Source organism: Rhinolophus sinicus, chromosome 1 (genome assembly GCF_057876585.1).
Source record: "Rhinolophus sinicus isolate RSI-liver-muscle chromosome 1, RSI-T2T, whole genome shotgun sequence".
Taxonomy (NCBI): domain Eukaryota; kingdom Metazoa; phylum Chordata; class Mammalia; order Chiroptera; family Rhinolophidae; genus Rhinolophus; species Rhinolophus sinicus.
Window position 1 is genome coordinate 35075718 of NC_142501.1, and position 18950 is coordinate 35094667.

The window sequence follows — 18950 nt, forward strand, 5'->3', positions numbered from 1 at the left end:
AAACATTACATTGCCACCTGAAATTGGTTAGCTGTTGTAACTGACTTGAGAACCTATCAGCATCTTTGAATCAGACAGTAGATGTGGCTGTCATTTTTAATGACAGTAGGAAGTATGTTGGTTCCCATCACCTGTCAACTGGCCACCGCGATCCTTTTTTTCCAGGGCCCGCCGCAGACTCCGGTGCCCAACGGCTGCGGTGGGCTGAGCGCTGGACCCCCACCCTCCACCCACCAGCAGCCCTTTCTCCAGGGGGCTAGAAGCGTGGGCCTCGCTCCGGAGAGGAGCGGTGGAGCTCGGAGCAGCGCCTTCTCCGGGGAAGGAGGCGGGAGCTCGTCTCGGCAAGCTTTCCTAGGGAGTTGCCTTAAAGAAAGAAAGCGGAATTGCCGATCACTCCACTTGCTTGCGTTTTAAGTACAGTTGAAGCAGTAATCTCCACTCGCTTCCCTTCTGTAAAACTGCACGTTACTACCAACCTCACACCGAAAAGCGGGGTAGGGGGTGGGGGGTGGGGGAAAAGGACAGCAAATCTCATTCTCCTTTCTCACCCTCCCTTTCCTCTCACCCTCCCTTCCTCTCCAGCTCTCTCGCTCTACCTCCCTCCCTCCCTTCTCTGGCGGCAGCCGTTCGTCTCTCCGACTGTGTGTCTCTTCGACGGGACTTAGCAACTTCTTGGTTATTTCTCAGCCCCTTTGCCATTTTTTCCACCCTTTACCATGAACTGGACCGACAAACGCAGGGGAGGCTTTGCTTTCTGCCCCTGGGAATGGCGGTTCGCTTCCTGGGGCCGTGCGGGGGAGGATCGGCCGAGGAGAAAGAAAGAGTGATAGAGAAAGAGCTGCAGGAAAGAAGGGGGTACCTCCATCGGCCGCGGGCCGGGCGCGCAGCAGCCCCGCGCGGAGCTGCGCCGGAGATGGCCCGGAGCTCGCCCTGTGCCCCCGGCTCCTCCAGCGTCTGTGGCCCCCGTGCGCCCGACGCTTTGGGCAATTTTTAAAATTCTGAAGTAGGAAGAGACCCTGGAGGATATCAGTCGGGGTGGAGGTGGAGCAGAGCATTTTAAAAGCATTTCTGAGAGAAAAGGAGGAAGTCTATGTCTGCGTGTGCTAGCTTTTAACTTGAAGGCGTCTCTTCGGAGCATCTAGGCTTCTCCAGGAGTTATTCGAAAGCGGAAACTTTCAGTGGCTCGTGGGCCTAGGGAGAAGGAGGGATTGTGAGGGTGGCACCGCGAAGACAGAGGGAGTGTGTGTGTACCCCGGGGTGGGGGAGTCCCCGGGGGGGGGGGGGGGCTTGGGAAGTCCGTGAAAAGTGCACACAATGGCAGTGCCCGACCAGGCCGCCCGAATCAATGACAAGCTCGGCCACGGTGGGCTGAGTCAAGCCCCCGAGGCGGGCCCGGGCGGCCCAAGTGGCGCGGGCCGCGCATCGCCGCGGGACTCCAGCTGCCGCGCCTGCTGGGGAGACGTGTTTCTGCGGCCGCTCCGGCGCTCCCGGAAACTTTCCTCAGCGCTGTGCGCGGGCTCCCTGTCTTTTCTGCTGGCGCTACTGGTGAGGCTGGTCCGCGGTGAGATCGGCTGTGACCTGAAGCAGAGTAAGGAGGCGGCGGCGGAGGAGGAGGAGGAAGCGGCCGGGGCAGCAGAAGGGGGCGTCTTCCCGGGGCCTCGGGGAGGTGCTCCCGGGGGCGGCGCGCAGCTCAGCCCCTGGCTGCAGCCCTCAGCGCTGCTCTTCAGTCTCCTGTGTGCCTTCTTCTGGATGGGCTTGTACCTCCTGCGCGCCGGGGTGCGCCTGCCTCTGGCGGTTGCGCTGCTGGCCGCCTGCTGCGTGGGGGAAGCGCTCGTCCAGATTGGGCTGGGCGTCGGGGACGATCATTTACTCTCGCTCCCAGCTGCGGGAGTGGTGCTCAGCTGCTTGGCGGCCGCGACATGGCTGGTGCTGAGGCTGAGGCTGGGCGTCCTCATGATCGCCTTGACTAGCGCGGTCAGGACCGTGTCCCTCATTTCCTTAGAGAGGTTCAAGGTCGCCTGGAGACCTTACCTGGCGTACTTGGCCGGCGTACTGGGGATCCTCCTGGCCAGGTACGTGGAGCAAATCTTGCCGCAGTCCGCGGGAGCGGCCACAAGGGAGCATTTTGGGTCCCAGCTGATTGCTGGGACCAAGGAAGATACCCCGGTGTTTAAAAAGAGGAGGCGGTCTAGCTCCGTGGTGTCCGCCGAGATGTCAGGGTGCGGCAGCAAGACCCATCGGAGGACCTCCCTGCCTTGCATACCGAGGGAACAGGTAAGCACTGGCGGCTCCTCTCTCTCGCCTTTCGGGAAAACTTGAAACACTGGGAACCCGCGCGAAGTGGAGGGAATCCGAGTGCTGGGGACTAAAGGAAAGATAGCCTAGAAGAGCGGTGTAACTTAAGACAGTAGAAAAGTAGCGAGTTTTCCTCCCCCTCTCACACAGTATGAACAACAGGAACATGAATAAGTAATAAAACTATATGGAATTTGCAGGGTCTTCCACAGCTGGGCCAACTTTTTAGATCTGCTACACCTGGTGTATGGCTGCCCTACACTTTTAAGTACCCTCATACTTTCCTGGTTTAGCAGGAATTTTCTAATTAAGTTTAGTAAGCAGTGAGTGATTTTTTTAAATAAAAAAAAACACGTGTATTTTGCTAGATAGCTTACTATTTTTTTTCATTTTTAAATTCTAAAGTGACAGGTAAACGTTTATGGAAGTCAGTAAAAACGCTTCTAGAGTAAAGCAAGAAATGCCTGAAGGTGAGGTATTGATACACACTTTCTGGTTTTGCAGTAAGTTTTACTTGAAGAGCCTGCATCTGGGGGTGCCCAGTTTGTTTTTAAATGTAATTTGGGGACATATGTTATTACATGCTAATGAGCATTGTATTATAATTTGGAGAACAATATGTCTGGACTTCAGAATTTGTCAAAATTGTGAACTGTGCTGTTAGTGTCAACTAAAAAAAATAACATTTTTCTTGAGTATACATACGTAAGTGGATATTTAGAAATTCAAATAGATTTATACAGGTTATACAGGAGGTATTAATGCAGGAGAATATGTCTAAGATTGCTGGTGATATAAATCTTTCAGAAGGGAGGCTGAGTACTAGAATTATGAGTGAAGTTGTCCCAGATAATAAACTTTAGTGAATTTGGGGGGTGAATCTTGTCATTAAGCTTTTTAAGACCATGGAATATAGTTGCTATAATGGGCAAAAAAGAACAAATCCTAATTTTAAATACAAATTGTATCTGAAAAGGCATATTTAAGTGTTCACCTCTCTACTCCAAGCAGATTTGACGCTTCAGAGTGAGTGATGGAAGATTGTTATGTACAGCAAGTGGAAATTTACACTTTTCCCATTTAAATTTTTGCCTACTTATGGTACTATTAGGACTTCGGGGAGTGAGAGGCTATCCCAAGATATACTAATCCTTTTCTTTTTAGGTTATTCTGCAGATAGTCATTTAGATATTTCTAAGAAATTGCAGTCACCATGTGGTGTGGGTGGCTAGTTTGTTTCTGAAATGGAGTTGATTACACAGAATGTGATTGTTTGACAGTATTTAGCAGAATGGATGACAGCATCATAACCTCTGTTTATTTTAAAACAAATGTACTTATTTAGCTTTTCATTTAGATAAAGCAAATATTTTGTGCGTTTATACATGAAAGTGAAGTTTTAAAAGTGAAGCTTTAAGAGTGAAGTTAAAAACAGGGTACTCGCTGATACTTAGATTTGGTAGAAATTTTGAAATCACCAGAATAAAGTAAGCTATATTTATGATTAAATTTAAACCAATTAGGGGGAAAACATTTAATTTCTTTTCACCTTTGTAGGAGAGAATGTCTTTTAAATAAAAATGCTACTAGTTTAAATATGTTTAGAACACACTTTTGTTTAACTTATAGAGAAATACGATTGTTGCAAAATTGAACTGTAATTTCTAAGGCAAATCTGTGATTTAATGATAAATAACTCGACTCCAGATTAATATCATTTAACCTCTAAAATTGAATTTCTGAAAATCTACATTAACGTTAGAAGGAGTTAAGAGTGGATTTCAGATAAGACGGAATTTAGATGAATTAACCAGCAGTGTTAATTAACCCGTCGATTTTTATTGGTTTTTCTCTGGTTTGAATTGAAAGAAAATTTGAATAATCTTCAAACTAACAAGAAAATAACTGAACATTGTATTTTTAAATGTTTTGCTGATTAACGCTGTTGAAAATGCGTATTTATAATCTCTTTTGATCATTTTCTTTGGTTACTATGTTTTTAAAGGCTGTGTTTATAAAGACTATTCTAAAGTGAAAGACTTTATATCTTATGGTTGATGGAAAAACAAGGTTACATTTAACAGAAATTTAGATCCTTGATGTTTTAATGAGGCATGGGTGATTGTGTAGGTGTTACCTAAGACTAGTTTTTATATATGACACATTAAAGTTGTTGCTGAGCATAATTGTTGGGGGTGGGTGGGAACCAATATGGAACAGTATGTTATGAGATAGGGCAGTGTCTCATACTTTAGCCTAACTGTGAAAAGTTAAGGAGCTATATAGTAAATGGCTTATCTGTTTTATCATAAGGAAACATACTTCTGATTAAGGGTGCAAAGTGTACCACTGTCATCTGCATACTTTATCAGGAATCAAAATCATTATCAAACACGTGTATAATACTCCCCTGAATGCTACCTGATTAGGAATTCTTTTCTGAAAGATTGTCTACTCTCAGCTCAAGACAATACTCAGGCAACAAATGACTTTTAAGTAGAGGTGTAAAGACATAAAGCACAGAGTCTGGCAGAGGCCTCTTGAGAATTTATCTGGACTTTGCTCGTTGTGAGGTTTAAAGGTGACAGAATTTCAGCCTTTTCTTCTCCATATGAATGATAGTGGCCACTTGCTTATGAACTCTCTTCAGTGACTCAATTCTAAAAGGTCAAGGAGAATAGGTGATAAAATTCTCATAAAGACAAGCCAACGGACATACGAGTATATATTTCCCTCCCTCCCTTCCTTTATTCCTTCCTGAACCATAATTAAGTCTATAGATTGGACATTGTCCATGGAATTGAGTTTTGCAGCACTGATGATAAAGATGACTTCAAGCAAAGAAAGGAAAAATAGGTCTAATCTTCAGTCACGGGATTAATCCAACACTAGGTGTGTCTATAATTGCAAGTTGAAGGTATCATTATATCCCATAAACAAAGTTTGTAACATTTCTGTGCCTTTCAGTTTAGTTCTATCAGCTCAGTATCCTCAAGACTGATGATGACTTTGTGGATCAGTGTGTCCAACTCTACTTTTTTGTTTGTCAGTGTAAGAAAGCAATGTTTTCCTTAAGGTAAACATAAGGTATGTGTCTTTTCTAAGTATATGCTCACATCCAAGGGCAGGTACTGGTATGTCTCAAGTTACGACTGTACCCTCCAAACGCTGCAAAACACACAGGTACCTAGAATTTTTTTAATTACTATGTAGTATATGATTAATACATACAATATTTTTGAACATAAAATTTTAGCTATGCAATTTTTACCATTTGGACATTGTATTCGAAGGGGTGTCTCTCTATTCTCTTTATACAGCAAAGAACACAATTGGCTAGTCATTCCTGTCTAATTACATTGACCGCCTTACACATTCGTTTTTGAAAGATTCTAACCAATGCCATTTTCAGTTACATGTTAAGAAGAATTTAATATTTTTGCCTATGGTTTCACATAAAATAAACACAAGGCATATGACTCTTCATTAATGCATTTGTACCACTTAATTACAAATTTCTTTGTGATGGATACAATATCACTCAGAAATACGTAGCTAGATACTTTGTATTGTGTCACTAAAAAGCAAAATTTTTTTTCCTACAACTAGGAAAGTTCCTATGAGATTTTTTTCCTAAAGCTCTCCCGCATCTTTGGCAAAAGTAGGATTTTTGTAGGAATGTCATGGAGTCTGGTGTTTGGTTATCAAAGGTGGAATCAAGTTTTCCATCACTGATGTAAAAAAGATATTTTCAAACAAAAAAGCAAACAACAAAAGTAGTAAAAGAAAAATAGGAGAGATCGGTATGTTTTTTCATAGTAGGCATATGGTAGGCCTTGTTATGTCTTTGGTAAAAAGTATAATTTTCATTTATAGTGCACTTATGAAATACAGAACTATTTCTTCTGAACATGTGGAATATATTCTTTAAATTTTTGTGTAACATATTACTCAAATTGAATACATTTCAAAAACAATCATGGTTTTTAATTAAATTGTAGCTCTATCACATTTTCAGTGGTATAACTCAGCTTATGGTGATACAAAGAACAATATTGATTATTTATGACCTGCTGACAGAATTAAAATTAATTAATGTCAACTTCTGAAAATATTGAAAAGGAAAAGCAAGATTTTCTTATCCCTTGGGAAAGGTGAGGGAAAATAATTTTTTTGTGCGTGTAGGGACAAAATTGTGATTTTACTTTGTGAATACAGATATTTAAAGCATACTGAAAAACTGTTTTAACTGACAGAAATAGTTAGTGAATCTATATAAATTTACAGAGGTTGGAAAGAGTCAAACAGTAATTTTACTCTTTCTGTATTGAGTCTAAAGTGTAAAAAGTTAAAACTGTAGAACTGAAAGAAATGCTGTGTATGCTGGGCTGTCATGTTAATTAAATAAACAACTAGAACAGTGACTCTGTGTATGAAATACATTTTGAAAAGCCTGGGGGAGGGGGTGCAAGCAGGCAAGGGTGAGTGACACTGGCATGAAAAAACATTCATTATATCTGTAGTGACATTTGTGTGAATTTGTTTTATTATATTAGGAGTATAGCTCTGAGAATAATCTCTTCAGGACTCTAGTTGAATAAATGCTTTACCAAATTTAATTTTACTTCTGTGTTAAATAAGTTCTTATTTATTATGTTGAATGTTTATGAGCCTTAAAATTAGGATGTTTATGAGCCTCAAAATTAGAAATATGCCCATATATTATATTTTAAGATTTTCAGTTAATGTGGTTTGTGCCAGTAACAGCCCGGCAGAGTCTATGTAAACGTCATTGAAACTTGTGTTATTTAATCTATCAAAAAAGGAGTTTGTCTTGGGTTTATGGTGGGAGTTGTAGTTTTCAGAAAGCCTTATTGTTGAGAGATGTAATCTCATAGATGAAGGTAATCAATGCAACTATTTTATCATGTTGTTTCTGAAGAGATTTTGACATAGCTAAGCAATGCCTTTGCATAGGGCGAGTTTCTTTAGCTTTGTAAAAGTATGCGTAACCCTACACGTAAATGATGAGTTGTTTATTTAGTTGGCCATGTGTGTCCATTCCGTGAAGTCTTCCTCCTTCCTCTTCTCTTCTGTGTGTAATATTTATAATTGTATCTTCTGGAAAAACAAACAAACAAAAAACCAAAAGAACCCTAAGTATGAGATTGACTTAAATATTGAATTTTGATTGAAAACTCAATTTGTATTTTTTTCTACACTTATGTTTACGGTAAAGCTCTATCAAATAATTCAGAATGAACCTCAGAAGGTTCAGACATCTCCATTTTCTAAGGATATGCTCTGTTAATATTCAAGTGAACATTATTTCCTTTACATAGAAATGTAAATGCTTTTAGTAATTACCTATATATACTTTTACTATTGGTAGTATTTTTTAAAAGGAGCCACCCCACTCACCCCCCAAGGCTACCTTAGGGAATTGTCTTCACTTTGAAATGAGAATATATGTTTACACTGTTGTCAACATAAAATACACAGGTTTGATCTCTGGAGGAAAAAAAATCTTAAAGATGCGCATAAGTTGTAGTTCAGACAAAGATCTGTTGGATAACAATAGTCAAAAATATTAGTTGGCCATGTGTTCACCATACATGTATACTGCTGTTTTTCAAAAAAGATGCTACCTGATGTTATCTGAATAGCTGATGTTATTCATAGAGGTCTTTGGTCAGTGAACCTATCAAATGTCATATTAACACGTTTTATCTGTGTATTAGGCCTTGTGCTAAAAATCATACAAATTATACACAGACAGATACTATGTAGCACCTGTCTTTCCAGAGCTTAGAGCTTAGTTATAATAGCGAGATGTCACCATAAGAAAAGGGGAAACCACAGTAAAATATCTCAGTGACCTCTTTGCTAAATGTCTAAGGAATGCGTATAATAGCTTAGAGAAGATTTTAAATCTAGATCCAGAACCATTCATTTCTTCTTTGAAATTTTATTCAAAATTATCCTCTGTTCATTTTTCTGGGGAAAAGGTCTATGATTTTATAAACTTTTTAGAAGGTCTTAACACATAATAGTTAAACATAAATGTTTTAGATTTTGAAGACTGGGAGAATTTTATCTTGGAAATGGAAATCAACTTAGTATACATTTATACTTCTGAAATAAAGGTAAAATGCTATGGGATTTAGGACACGTTATACTTTAATTTAGTACAATGATTGTTTTCATATCTTGAGGTAGTTTATGGCTCTAAGTAACTTGTTGCAATGAAATCTGAAACTGCTTAATTCTGTGCAGACTGTAGTTAGGAGACTAGAATTAGTCTGATTTTATAGAGAAGGAAGCTGAGGGAGAGTCAGCTAAACGTATGTAGCCAGCCCGAGGCAAAATGTTGGCTTTTATCCAATTCTCTCTTGGAGTTGAATGTGCTGCTGGGAGAAAGGGGTAGGAAAGGAATCAGGCTGGTAATTTTAAGACTAGGTATCTTTGTGATTTTACACATGGAGCCAACTCTAAATTCCCATTCAGAGTTAGAAGATTGAGTAAAACCCATTGGATGTACAAATAACACAAAACTTTTGAGCCCTTACAATGAATTTTCTGGTCATCAAATAGTACCAGGCAGCCTCTGGGATGTATTATTCCGGACTTTGCCCTATGAATGAATATCTATTGCATTGCAAAGTCTAACTTTGTGAAGTCTTTATCTCATTAGAGTATGTGGTGGTGACTTAAATATTAAATTTTGTTTTTATTTTAATTTCTCCATAAATTGATTTGAAAGTGTTCAGGATTTCAAAATTTAAGGCAAAAATTAACCTACAAATCAGTAAAGCATTTCTTTGTTAGCAAAAACATTTGGTTATTTTTGTTTACCTGAATTATTTTGCATGGTTTCCTTAAGAATGCATTAAAATTTAAGTAAATAGGATGTAATATTAGAGGAGGTCATGAAGAACATTGCCATTTAGAAGGCGGAAAGCTATCTGGGAAAAGTCACAAACTAATGCCTGTTTGATTCGATTAGAGCTGTTATTTATTATTTAGGAATCTAAATTATTATGAAGATTTTAAGTATAGTCACTGCTGCTAAGATAGTAAAATTACTTGTGTATTTATGTTCTTTCATCCTAAAAATATGAATAATTATAAGGAGCACATTATGTCTGTTGGTGTTTGTGCATGCGCCCATGCGCTCGCACAATTGTGCCTGCCTGTGTATGTGTGAGATTTTTTTCCTCTGCCAGGAAATTGCTTTGGTTGTGTCCATTTAGTGGAGAAACAGTGTCACCCAGTGGCTTTGATGAAAACAGTCTTGTAAACATTATAGATAAGCGCTGTCCAATAGAAATATAACATGAGCCACATATTTAATTTTATATTTTCTAGTAACCACATAAAAACATAAAAAAATAAGTGAAATCCATAATAATAATGTGTAATTTAATCCATCACATCATGTCAACATAAAATCAGTATAAAAAATGAAGATATTTTGCTTTGTGTGTTTGTACTATGTCTAAATATCAACATCGCGTGTACATTTTACACTTACAGAACATCTCAGTTTGGGGTAGCCCCATTTTAGGTACTCAATAGACACATAGCTAATGGCCACCTTACTAAACAGTGTAACTATACCTTTTTCAAGAGATGAAATACTTGACTACTAATGTCACCTCTTCAGTTATAATGGAAAATCTATGTAGATTTAATGATAGCACTTAATAGACAGTCATTCAAATTTATATGTAATCTTGGTAGCTTATTTTTGTACCGCTTACTACTCTACTAGGTGACAAGTCTGTTTTTCTCCTTTCATATTATTGCAAACATTTTAAAATATGATTATTTTAATTGGAGACGGAGTTCAACAGAGTCCTTAATAAGGAACCTTTATGTTAACCTGTTTCATAACACAGTACCAAGTTTTCCAGTTAATTTTGCATTTGCCTTTCAGCGTTTGATTGGTAACAGGGATTGCTTATATATACAATGTGAACACATGATTGGTCATGTTCACGGTAATTAGTCTGTAATTGGGTTATCTAACATCTCTTTAGACATGAAAATGCTTATGTTTATAGTGCAGGTCATTATCTGTAACTTAGGAAACTAAAGTGACAAACTTGCTAGCAGCTTTAATGGATACAAATTTTAACAGTATCTCTAAAGAGCTGATGAGTTTTCACTTTTGCTTATGTAAACACCAATCTCATGGATATGCAAACTGAAAATGGTTCTATTTGGTGTATAGAGAGGACTGGAGATTTTGATTGAGTCGAATTTCTAATGTAGGAAGTGAGATTAAGTGGCATTTGGTGCTCTATGTGATTTCAAACTGCAGGGTGAACTCAGAAAAATGTACAGATGGAAAAGATGGTGACTTTTCAAGGTCACCTTCCTTCCATTTCCTCTCCCCAAACTCTATGAATTCATTAAGTCTAGGCATAGTTCCAATGTTATATTGAGAATTAATGAGAAAATTACTTTTTTATATATGTCATTTTCCTTTATATAAATATATAGTATGATTATTTAAAAGTGTACATTTATTTTTTAATAATGGTTTATATCTGTGTGTAATGCTTATAGTGACTTTTGATTTGTAAATTCCCCTTTTTGAAAGAAAGACATATTATTTATCTTTGCATTCCAGAATAAAAATACATAGATTTTTACATATCACTTAGGAACTAATCTGAAAAGAGCAACAGGCAATAGAATCATGGTATACAAAGAAGCACGTTTGGCTGAAATGAAATAATGTGGACTCAGTCTCACTCCTGGTGAAGTTGGCTTAATATAGACTTTTTGAAGTAGCCAGCTGAAGAATAGAACGCCATAGCAATCATGGCTGTTACTTGAAAGACTGTATTTGAATGTAACTAGTCATTTGCCCTGGCTAATTTTGAGATTGCTTTAAATTAATGTAGAGGTTGGTTTTGTAAAATTTCTTTGTTTTTGGTCTCCTTTCTGACAATGTGTGTGTGTGTGTGTGTGTGTGTGTGTGTGTCTGTGTGTGTGTGTGTGTGTACCTGCATGTGTGTGTATGTATAGATTTTTTTCAAAGAAATGCATTTTATTCATTTATTTTTAACCTAATAGATTCTTTTTGCTCAGAGTCTGTTTAAAAATGTAAGGATTGCCTTTCTAGCCCCTACAACCCATAACACCTTGTCAGAATAGTGAACTAATTTTATGCAAGAAGGTTGTGGTTTTGATTTAATAGAATTTTAATAACAATTTTCCATCTTCTGAAGTAAGTTTAAATAACTGAATATTTATGCTACATATGTGGCAAGTGTTTCTTCCTCTCCAGGTATAATCTACTTAAATAAACCTAATGGAAATTTGAAGTCATAGAAATATTATTTTGGGGGGAATGTTTTATTTTGTGGCAACCTATGTGGAGTCAGCGTCCTTAGGACATTTTTATAATAAACTAGTGTGAAGACAAAAGAAATAGTTCTTATTTTTAAACTAAGTATTTTACAGGATCAAACTAACAGGTCTACTTAGGACATGCTCCTCAGGAGGCAGCGTTTGTCCTTGTGATCTGAAATATCCCCTTGTTTTGGGAGTTAGTATTTAGAGGTCCTGTCTCAGCAACTGTCTCTTAGAAAGTTTGGAGAGAACCTGTTGAGTTGCCTAGGCTACCTTGAAAATTTTCTTTCTAGGCTCAGAAACTAAGGAAATCACAGTCAGATAAAAACAGTTTTCATTATAAAGGAATCAAACTTTTTAGTTTCCTTGTCTCAGCCATAAATATTTTCTTTAGAAAATTCTGGCCCAGTGCCTTGCTCATTGTAGGTGCTGGCTGACAGGATAAATGGATGGAAAAGAAATATATAACTTTTAATCTGAAATATTTATCTCCCCAATTTCCTGAGAATGAGCTAGTGCTTAAACCAATTTAAGTAAACTTTTATAGAGAAAATAGCTAGCCTTTTAACTAGTCTATGAGCTTACATTTTTAAATATATTTTTATTACTTTAACTCTTTTGCTGTGTTAATTACTTTCAAGCTTTTTTTTAAATGTGTCAGAAATCCACACAAAAACAAAAAATTGATATGTTGACTATTGTATGCATTTGATAATAACAATTTGAGCTGCTTTGTATATAAATGACATTATTTTTCTGTATAAAACTTTCAGATATATTCATCCGGATATATCTGACCATCGTGGCAAAAGGGTTAAAAAATATTCTCTTGCATGTGTCAGATAAGGGGCCGAATTTGCCTGTGTACTTACTGGTAGGAAATCCCATGGCCAGTATGAGTCCTAGATGTTTATTTTTAGCTCACTGCTAAATGAAAATAACCAACCCAAATGGCTGTAGTGTAAACTTTAGAAAGACATCTGAAATTAGTGTATATTTTTTAGAAAAATAAAAATTCAGCTTTTTTTTTGTTTCAACTAATAACTTAATTGAGAAAAGAAGGATAAACTTTGACTTTACTTGACCCATCACTTTCTACAAATTGTTGGCAGGTGTTCTTCAACTAGGGTTCTTACTGAATAGCTGTGTTTCCTGAAAAGTCTAATGTAAAGTAAATACTATCTCTATTTTATCTTATAATTGTGCTCAATTACAAAATACAGTTTGAGACAGTTGCTTCCAGAGATGACTTTGATAAATTAGCTTATTCGTAATGTCATCCAGCTGTAGTTGTAGTCCAATTGTGCTGAACAATCTAGTTTGGTAGGATAATTTCAGAGTCCAAATGAACTGAAAAATTAAAAAGAACAATTTACAAGGTTTTATTGAAATGACAAGTTTTAGTTTATCCTGTCAATTTTTTTGGTCCATCTAGTTTTTAATAGACCTTGACTTACTAAAATTGAAAGTTTTGAGTCAAATAAAAATGTTTTGTTGCTGTAGTTTTAATATGTAATAGATATTGTTGTATCCTGTCACTGAAATCAGAGACATCTCTTTTGAGTATGTTAGGCAGATCATCATGCCTTTAGATTAACTAAGAGTAGTGTTTAGATAGAAAAGTTATTTCCAACTTACTTTTATAGAGATAAGTTTCTTTTTGTCTTTGAATGTCAGATGGTCTAATAGGTTGATATTTTAGAAAGGTTACCATTACTGAAAACTTTAAGAGTTTGAGATTTCTTTGAATATATTTTTTAAAAATATGAATTTTGTTTCAGATATTTGAAAAAAAAGTATTGCAAACTGAGGATTTAGTTATAAATTAATTTATATTTTGAAATAATCAAAATATGTTCTTGTAAATAAGCCATTTCTAAATTTATTTGACATTTTCGTAAAAAGGTATAAGCAAAACCTTTTTAACTCTATTTTCATTTTAGAGTGGGAAGCTAACTATGTGTCTGTACCATTTTTGAATAGTGTCTGTTTTTATTCTTAATTATTTGTTTTTGCTATAATTGGAATTGTTTTGGCTAGATAAACAGGGCCTAAATTATAGCACAGTTATTAAGTCAGTAGCCTCGTTTGTTTGCTTCTCTTCATTCCTTTTTGCTTGAATAATAATTGGATTGAATCTTCTTAACCCCTTCAGAGAATGACTAGAGCTTTTAAAGGTTTTCAGTGGAACTTCCGTACACAATCAACAAGTCCTAAATGAAAAGTATGAGAACTTGGTTGGAAATGTTGGATACAGATATAGCTGAACACTGAGTAAGTTATCTAAAAAAATAAAGTAGCATTCAGAAATGGATATTGTCCATCATAAATTTGTGAAAGAAATTGATATTAGTATTTTACTTGTTCAAAGAAAACTAGATCAAAATCAAACCAATAATTCCTCAGTCTTTTTTCCCCCCAAATTTATTGTATGGTTTTTGGGGGATATAATGTTGGTGCACTTAAAATCTAGAACTCCTTTTTGTTTAGAAGGAGAAGAGCCTAAGAGAGTCACTCCTGGATACTGAGCAGGAAGTGTAGCCATGCATTGGCTCGGGATCTGTTCTAAGACCAAAAACACTTAGATTATTTTTCGGAGGTCATAATGCTATTCATGAACTTTCCTGACATTCATTACTTTCCAAGACATTGATTTTTATTCTTTAGCACACTTACCATTTTGCCTTATAAATGTACCCTTATGGCATTCTTGTGTAAACTTTTATGTATTACATGACCAGATTGACTAAAAATGTCAGCAAGTAAATGTATCCTGTTTAAGATCCAGGACTCTATTTCACATTGACTATTGGTTACCTTCTAGGTATTTCAATTTGCCTAGATTCTTATCTTCTTTTCCCCTGTTGCTAATTAATCTTATATAATGCGATGTTCATCAAATCATTGTTGATGAATTCTAACAATCAATGCCTATAATTAATAAATTGATAGACTTCCTTCAAATGCTTTTAAAATTTGTGAGGAGATTGCCTGACCTCACGTATTTATAATTATACATCATCATCTGGCATTTTCTAAATCGGAGTGCATGCTATAGTTCTCAAATTTTAGTGTGAATAAAAATCATCTAGGAAGCCTATTAAAAAGCAAATTCCTAGGTCCTATGGTCAGATATTCTTATTTAGTTATGTGTAGAGTAGGGCCCAGAAGTCTAAAGTTTTAAGGAGCACTCTAGGTACTTTAGCAGAGAAACACGGGCTATAAACTTCTGTCTACTACAACTGGGCAGAAAATTTTGACTTTTACAATCTTATTAATCAAATAGTTAAAAAGTATTTGCCTTAGTATCGTGGAAAAAATATTTATTTATTTATACACATACATACATACATACAGACAGACAGACAGACAGACAGACAGATTATATTTTATGAACCAGTGACATTCATAAAATTTTTACTTTGATTTCCCCATTGAGAATACCTAAGAGAAGTTCTTTGACCTCTCTGCATATCAATTCCCTTTTCTGTAAAATAAGAATAATAGTTTGTCTACCTATCTCATACAACTGTTATAAAGTTAAAAAAAATTGCTATATAAATGTTAAGTAGAAAGAGTATAGGGCACTGGACTGAGACAGGCCAAGGCTTTGTCATGTGTACAGGTTTCTTCAACTTTCTGAGCTGGAGTAATACAGCCTACTTCTAAGGTGTGAAGATTAAATTAATGGAAATAATGGATATCGGTTCTTGTCAAGATCAAGAATAGCATCTATTACTACCCATTAGTGCCATGTCATTGAAGGTTGTAGGCTAAATATCAGAAAGTACAATGTAAAACAATGTAAACAAAATTGCATTTGATAGAAAAAAAAGACTTGAAAAATCTTACAAAAGATGTGTATTTTCTGAAAGTTTATTACAATGATTAATTAGAGAGTTACTTAAATTGCAATCAGACAAATGAAGAGCCTGGAGAACCAGACAGGTTAACAGTGGAAAGAGAAAAATCTGACAAAGATGGGGAAAGGTGCCTCAGAAGAAGATGTTAGTGAAAAAGGATGAAGGGAGATATTAAGGAAAATTAATGGAGTCTTTCAACATTTTTTTAAAAATGGCTGACGACACTTTTCAGAGTCAGTTGTGCAATCGTGTATAGTATAACCCCACCAGGAACATGATTTGTGCTTTCTCTGCCATTATAACGGTATAACCTATATTTTGTTTTAAAAAACAAAGCTTTTTGTTTCTTTTTTTCAGAATTTTTAGTTCCATTATTCATAGTATAATTCCAGCCATACCCTTCTTTTTCCTTATTATTTGCCATTGTGGAAAGCAGCTAGTATAGTGCTGGCTCGGCAATGGCCCTTCATTACAAAGTAGTGATTGTTTCATTACATAAGAATATTCCTCTAGAAGTCTAGATGCTCCTTTTTTTTTTTTCCCAGCTTGCAGAGGGCCCTACTGAAGGGCTCAATACTCAGACTACCTGTCTTTTAGATTTTTCCATTTATTGAATGATCTTTCAGTCTAGTCTGAGGTGTTATCTTAGTTTGACCTCAGAAGGAGCAGGAATCCTATATTGCCCCACTCTATCCACATTGGGTCAACTTAGGAAATCTGCCTGGGGTAGTCATTGTTTCCCCCTACTTGGTCATAGAAAGATCTCTGGTTTTCACTCTGTGATATAGGAGGAGGTATCAGACAGGTGATGAGAGAAGGCCAGCAGATCAGTAGGCCAGGGGAGTCATTGTGACTCTGTTACTCCAAAGGAAATGGGAAGCCATTGAAGGGTTTTAAGTAGAGAAAGGATGTAATCAGACTTACGTTGAATAGAATCTCTCAGGCTCTTTGTGTGGAGTGAGAATAGATGTTAGGATGGAAAAAGAGAGACCAATTAGAAGATTGTTGCAATAATCCAGGAAAGATTGGGAATTAGACTGAGAGGTACTGTTAGTGGGAAGGTTGTAAATTGATATTGAATGGCTGAACTTCTATTTGAGGGTAGTGAGAGAGTTCCTCAAATTTTTTCTTTGTTTAGGGGCATAATATTAAGGATGTATATATCTGTCTATCGATATGTCTATCTGTATACATATATATAGATATAGCTATAGATATAGATATAGATATAGATATAGATATAGATATAGATACAGATATAGATATAGATATATAAATATATATTTCATTTCTTCCTTTAAAAAAATCTGATTGGGTTGATTTTTTTGTTTGTTTCCAATTTATTTTCTGCCTTTGCCTTGCAGAGTACGTACAGATCGTGCGCCTGACTTAGGAAAGCCATCTTACACTGAACAAATTCTAATCAAGTATCTTAAACTCTTCAAAACTTATTAGTTTGTTAGGGTATTGTAACATTTGGTTTGGAAATTGGTTTGGAAGTTTTATTTTTAAATAAGTGTCTTTTTACTTTAAAATAAATTTTAAAATAAATTTTAATAAAATAAATTTTTAATAAAGTTAAGTATTATTCTCATGTTCTCCCTCTTAAACAGATGTATTTTCTAATATCTTAAGCACTAATATAGCAATAACATTAGACTATTCAAAAAAAGAATCAAGCTTTTCTCTTTTTATTAGTCTTTGCATAGTCTGGCAAATCCCATTTTTATCTAAAGGCATGTTGCCAATACATCCCAGACCTTCCTATAGAGGGAATGCTTCTATTTTGTTTTCATATTAGCTCAGATCATTTGTCAACATACAAAGCACTTCAGTGATAGGTGCTATATAAATATTTAAATTATGATAGCTTGTTTGCACTGTAACTTTACAGAGTTTGCTAACTCTACACTGTGGTTAATGTCTGATTATGAAATATTTTATATACTGCCTGGGAGAAACAAAAGATAAGGAATTTTAAAGTGTATGAAATGAAGAGTTTTTAATAACATGAGAAAAATACTTTGATGAGTGGAGAGGAAAATCAGGAAACAAAATTGGGGATAAGACATGCACCCACCTACAACAATCAAATGCATAGCAGAGAGAAACAGTGTCAAAATGTTTGTTTTTGTCTGAGGGTATCATGGGTGATTTTTTATTTTTCTATTCTGTATTTTCTAAGTTTTCCACCCTGCACACATGTTTTATAGTTAGAAAAACAATTAAAACTTTATAAAGTAATATAGTCATTTGACATTGTTCCTCTGGATATGTCCACAGAGCAATTTTAGGGCCATCTGCTTCTAGTTGTTGAACTTGAAGACATGGAAATAGCAACTCCAGTTGCTTCTATGGATGGTAATGTGGCCTTCAGTACTGGGTAAAACATACTGGGAAATAAAATCCTCCTGCCTACTCAATTCTTCACTCAGATGGCTTAAGTTTCTTACAAGGTTGGAGATTTAACTGATACATGATCCTCTAAAATGGGTCCCGAAAACTAGAATCACATATACACAAATCTTGTAACTTTACTTGAAAGTATAGTTTTATGAACAAATATACATACATGTGTACCAAAATCTGTACATACTACAAATGCTTTTGGGACTGATTTTGGTTAAAAGTTGAACAGGCGTTTGAGATGAACATGAAACAAATCATATTCTACTAAGGAGAGAAAATCCTTTATAAAACATATATAAGGAAGGTATTGAGCCTACCTCACTGATTATTGGGCCAGGGGATTGTAAATCAAAATCAACTTTATAATGATTTTTTTTTTCAAAGTAATGGACATTTAAAAAAAACATACTTTTTGCCTGAAAGAATTCTGTGTACCAAAGTACTTATTAAATACATAGTATAATTTTCTAATATTTTATGCTTAGTCTATAAGTAAAATAGAAGCATTTTAATTTTATAATATATAAAAATTTATCCATAACTCATATGCAGAAATATTGAGATATTTCTATATTTTATTTTTTCTGCATCTGAGTTTCACTGTATATAATATTAATTAATTTCAGTTTTGGTGGTCAGAATTTGTTGATTATTCTTTACATTTCCTGAATAAGACTAAGGAACTGCATTTTTCTGTTTGTTATTGCTTGTTTAAATAAATGAATAGGGAAATAAAGCAGTGTGTAATGTTTGAAAAATCACTTCCATATTTATTTTATATTATAAACATGCTTTCTCATTTGAATAACTAAACTTCTGTGGAAATATATTTGAAAATATTAAACCAGTTTCTAGATATAAAAAAATAAAGAGACTATGGTCTCAAATCTTTCCCCTCAAAAAATATCTTTCCAGAAATAAACATAATAGAATCAGAGATTGTAGTTAAACAAACAAAAAAAAATGTAATCTTGACTCAAGTGTTCCATCCTCTTTTTACAATCCAAGGAGAGTTAG

At 35.9% G+C, this 18950-nt stretch overlaps 1 protein-coding gene across 2 annotated transcripts in view; it reads left to right on the plus strand.

The window, feature by feature from the left end:
* The first annotated feature begins 1264 nt into the window (after positions 1-1264).
* The window catches only part of PDE3A (phosphodiesterase 3A), a 273155-nt gene continuing 255469 nt past the window's right edge, over positions 1265-18950 (plus strand). Inside the window, exon 1 of one of the 2 annotated variants that reach the window (XM_019738322.3) lies at positions 1265-2274. In XM_019738322.3, coding sequence (XP_019593881.3) covers positions 1315-2274 — 960 coding nt within the window. In that variant the 5' untranslated portion in view covers positions 1265-1314. The remainder of the gene's footprint in view (positions 2275-18950) is intronic. The other variant, XM_019738312.3, reaches the window with a different exon arrangement.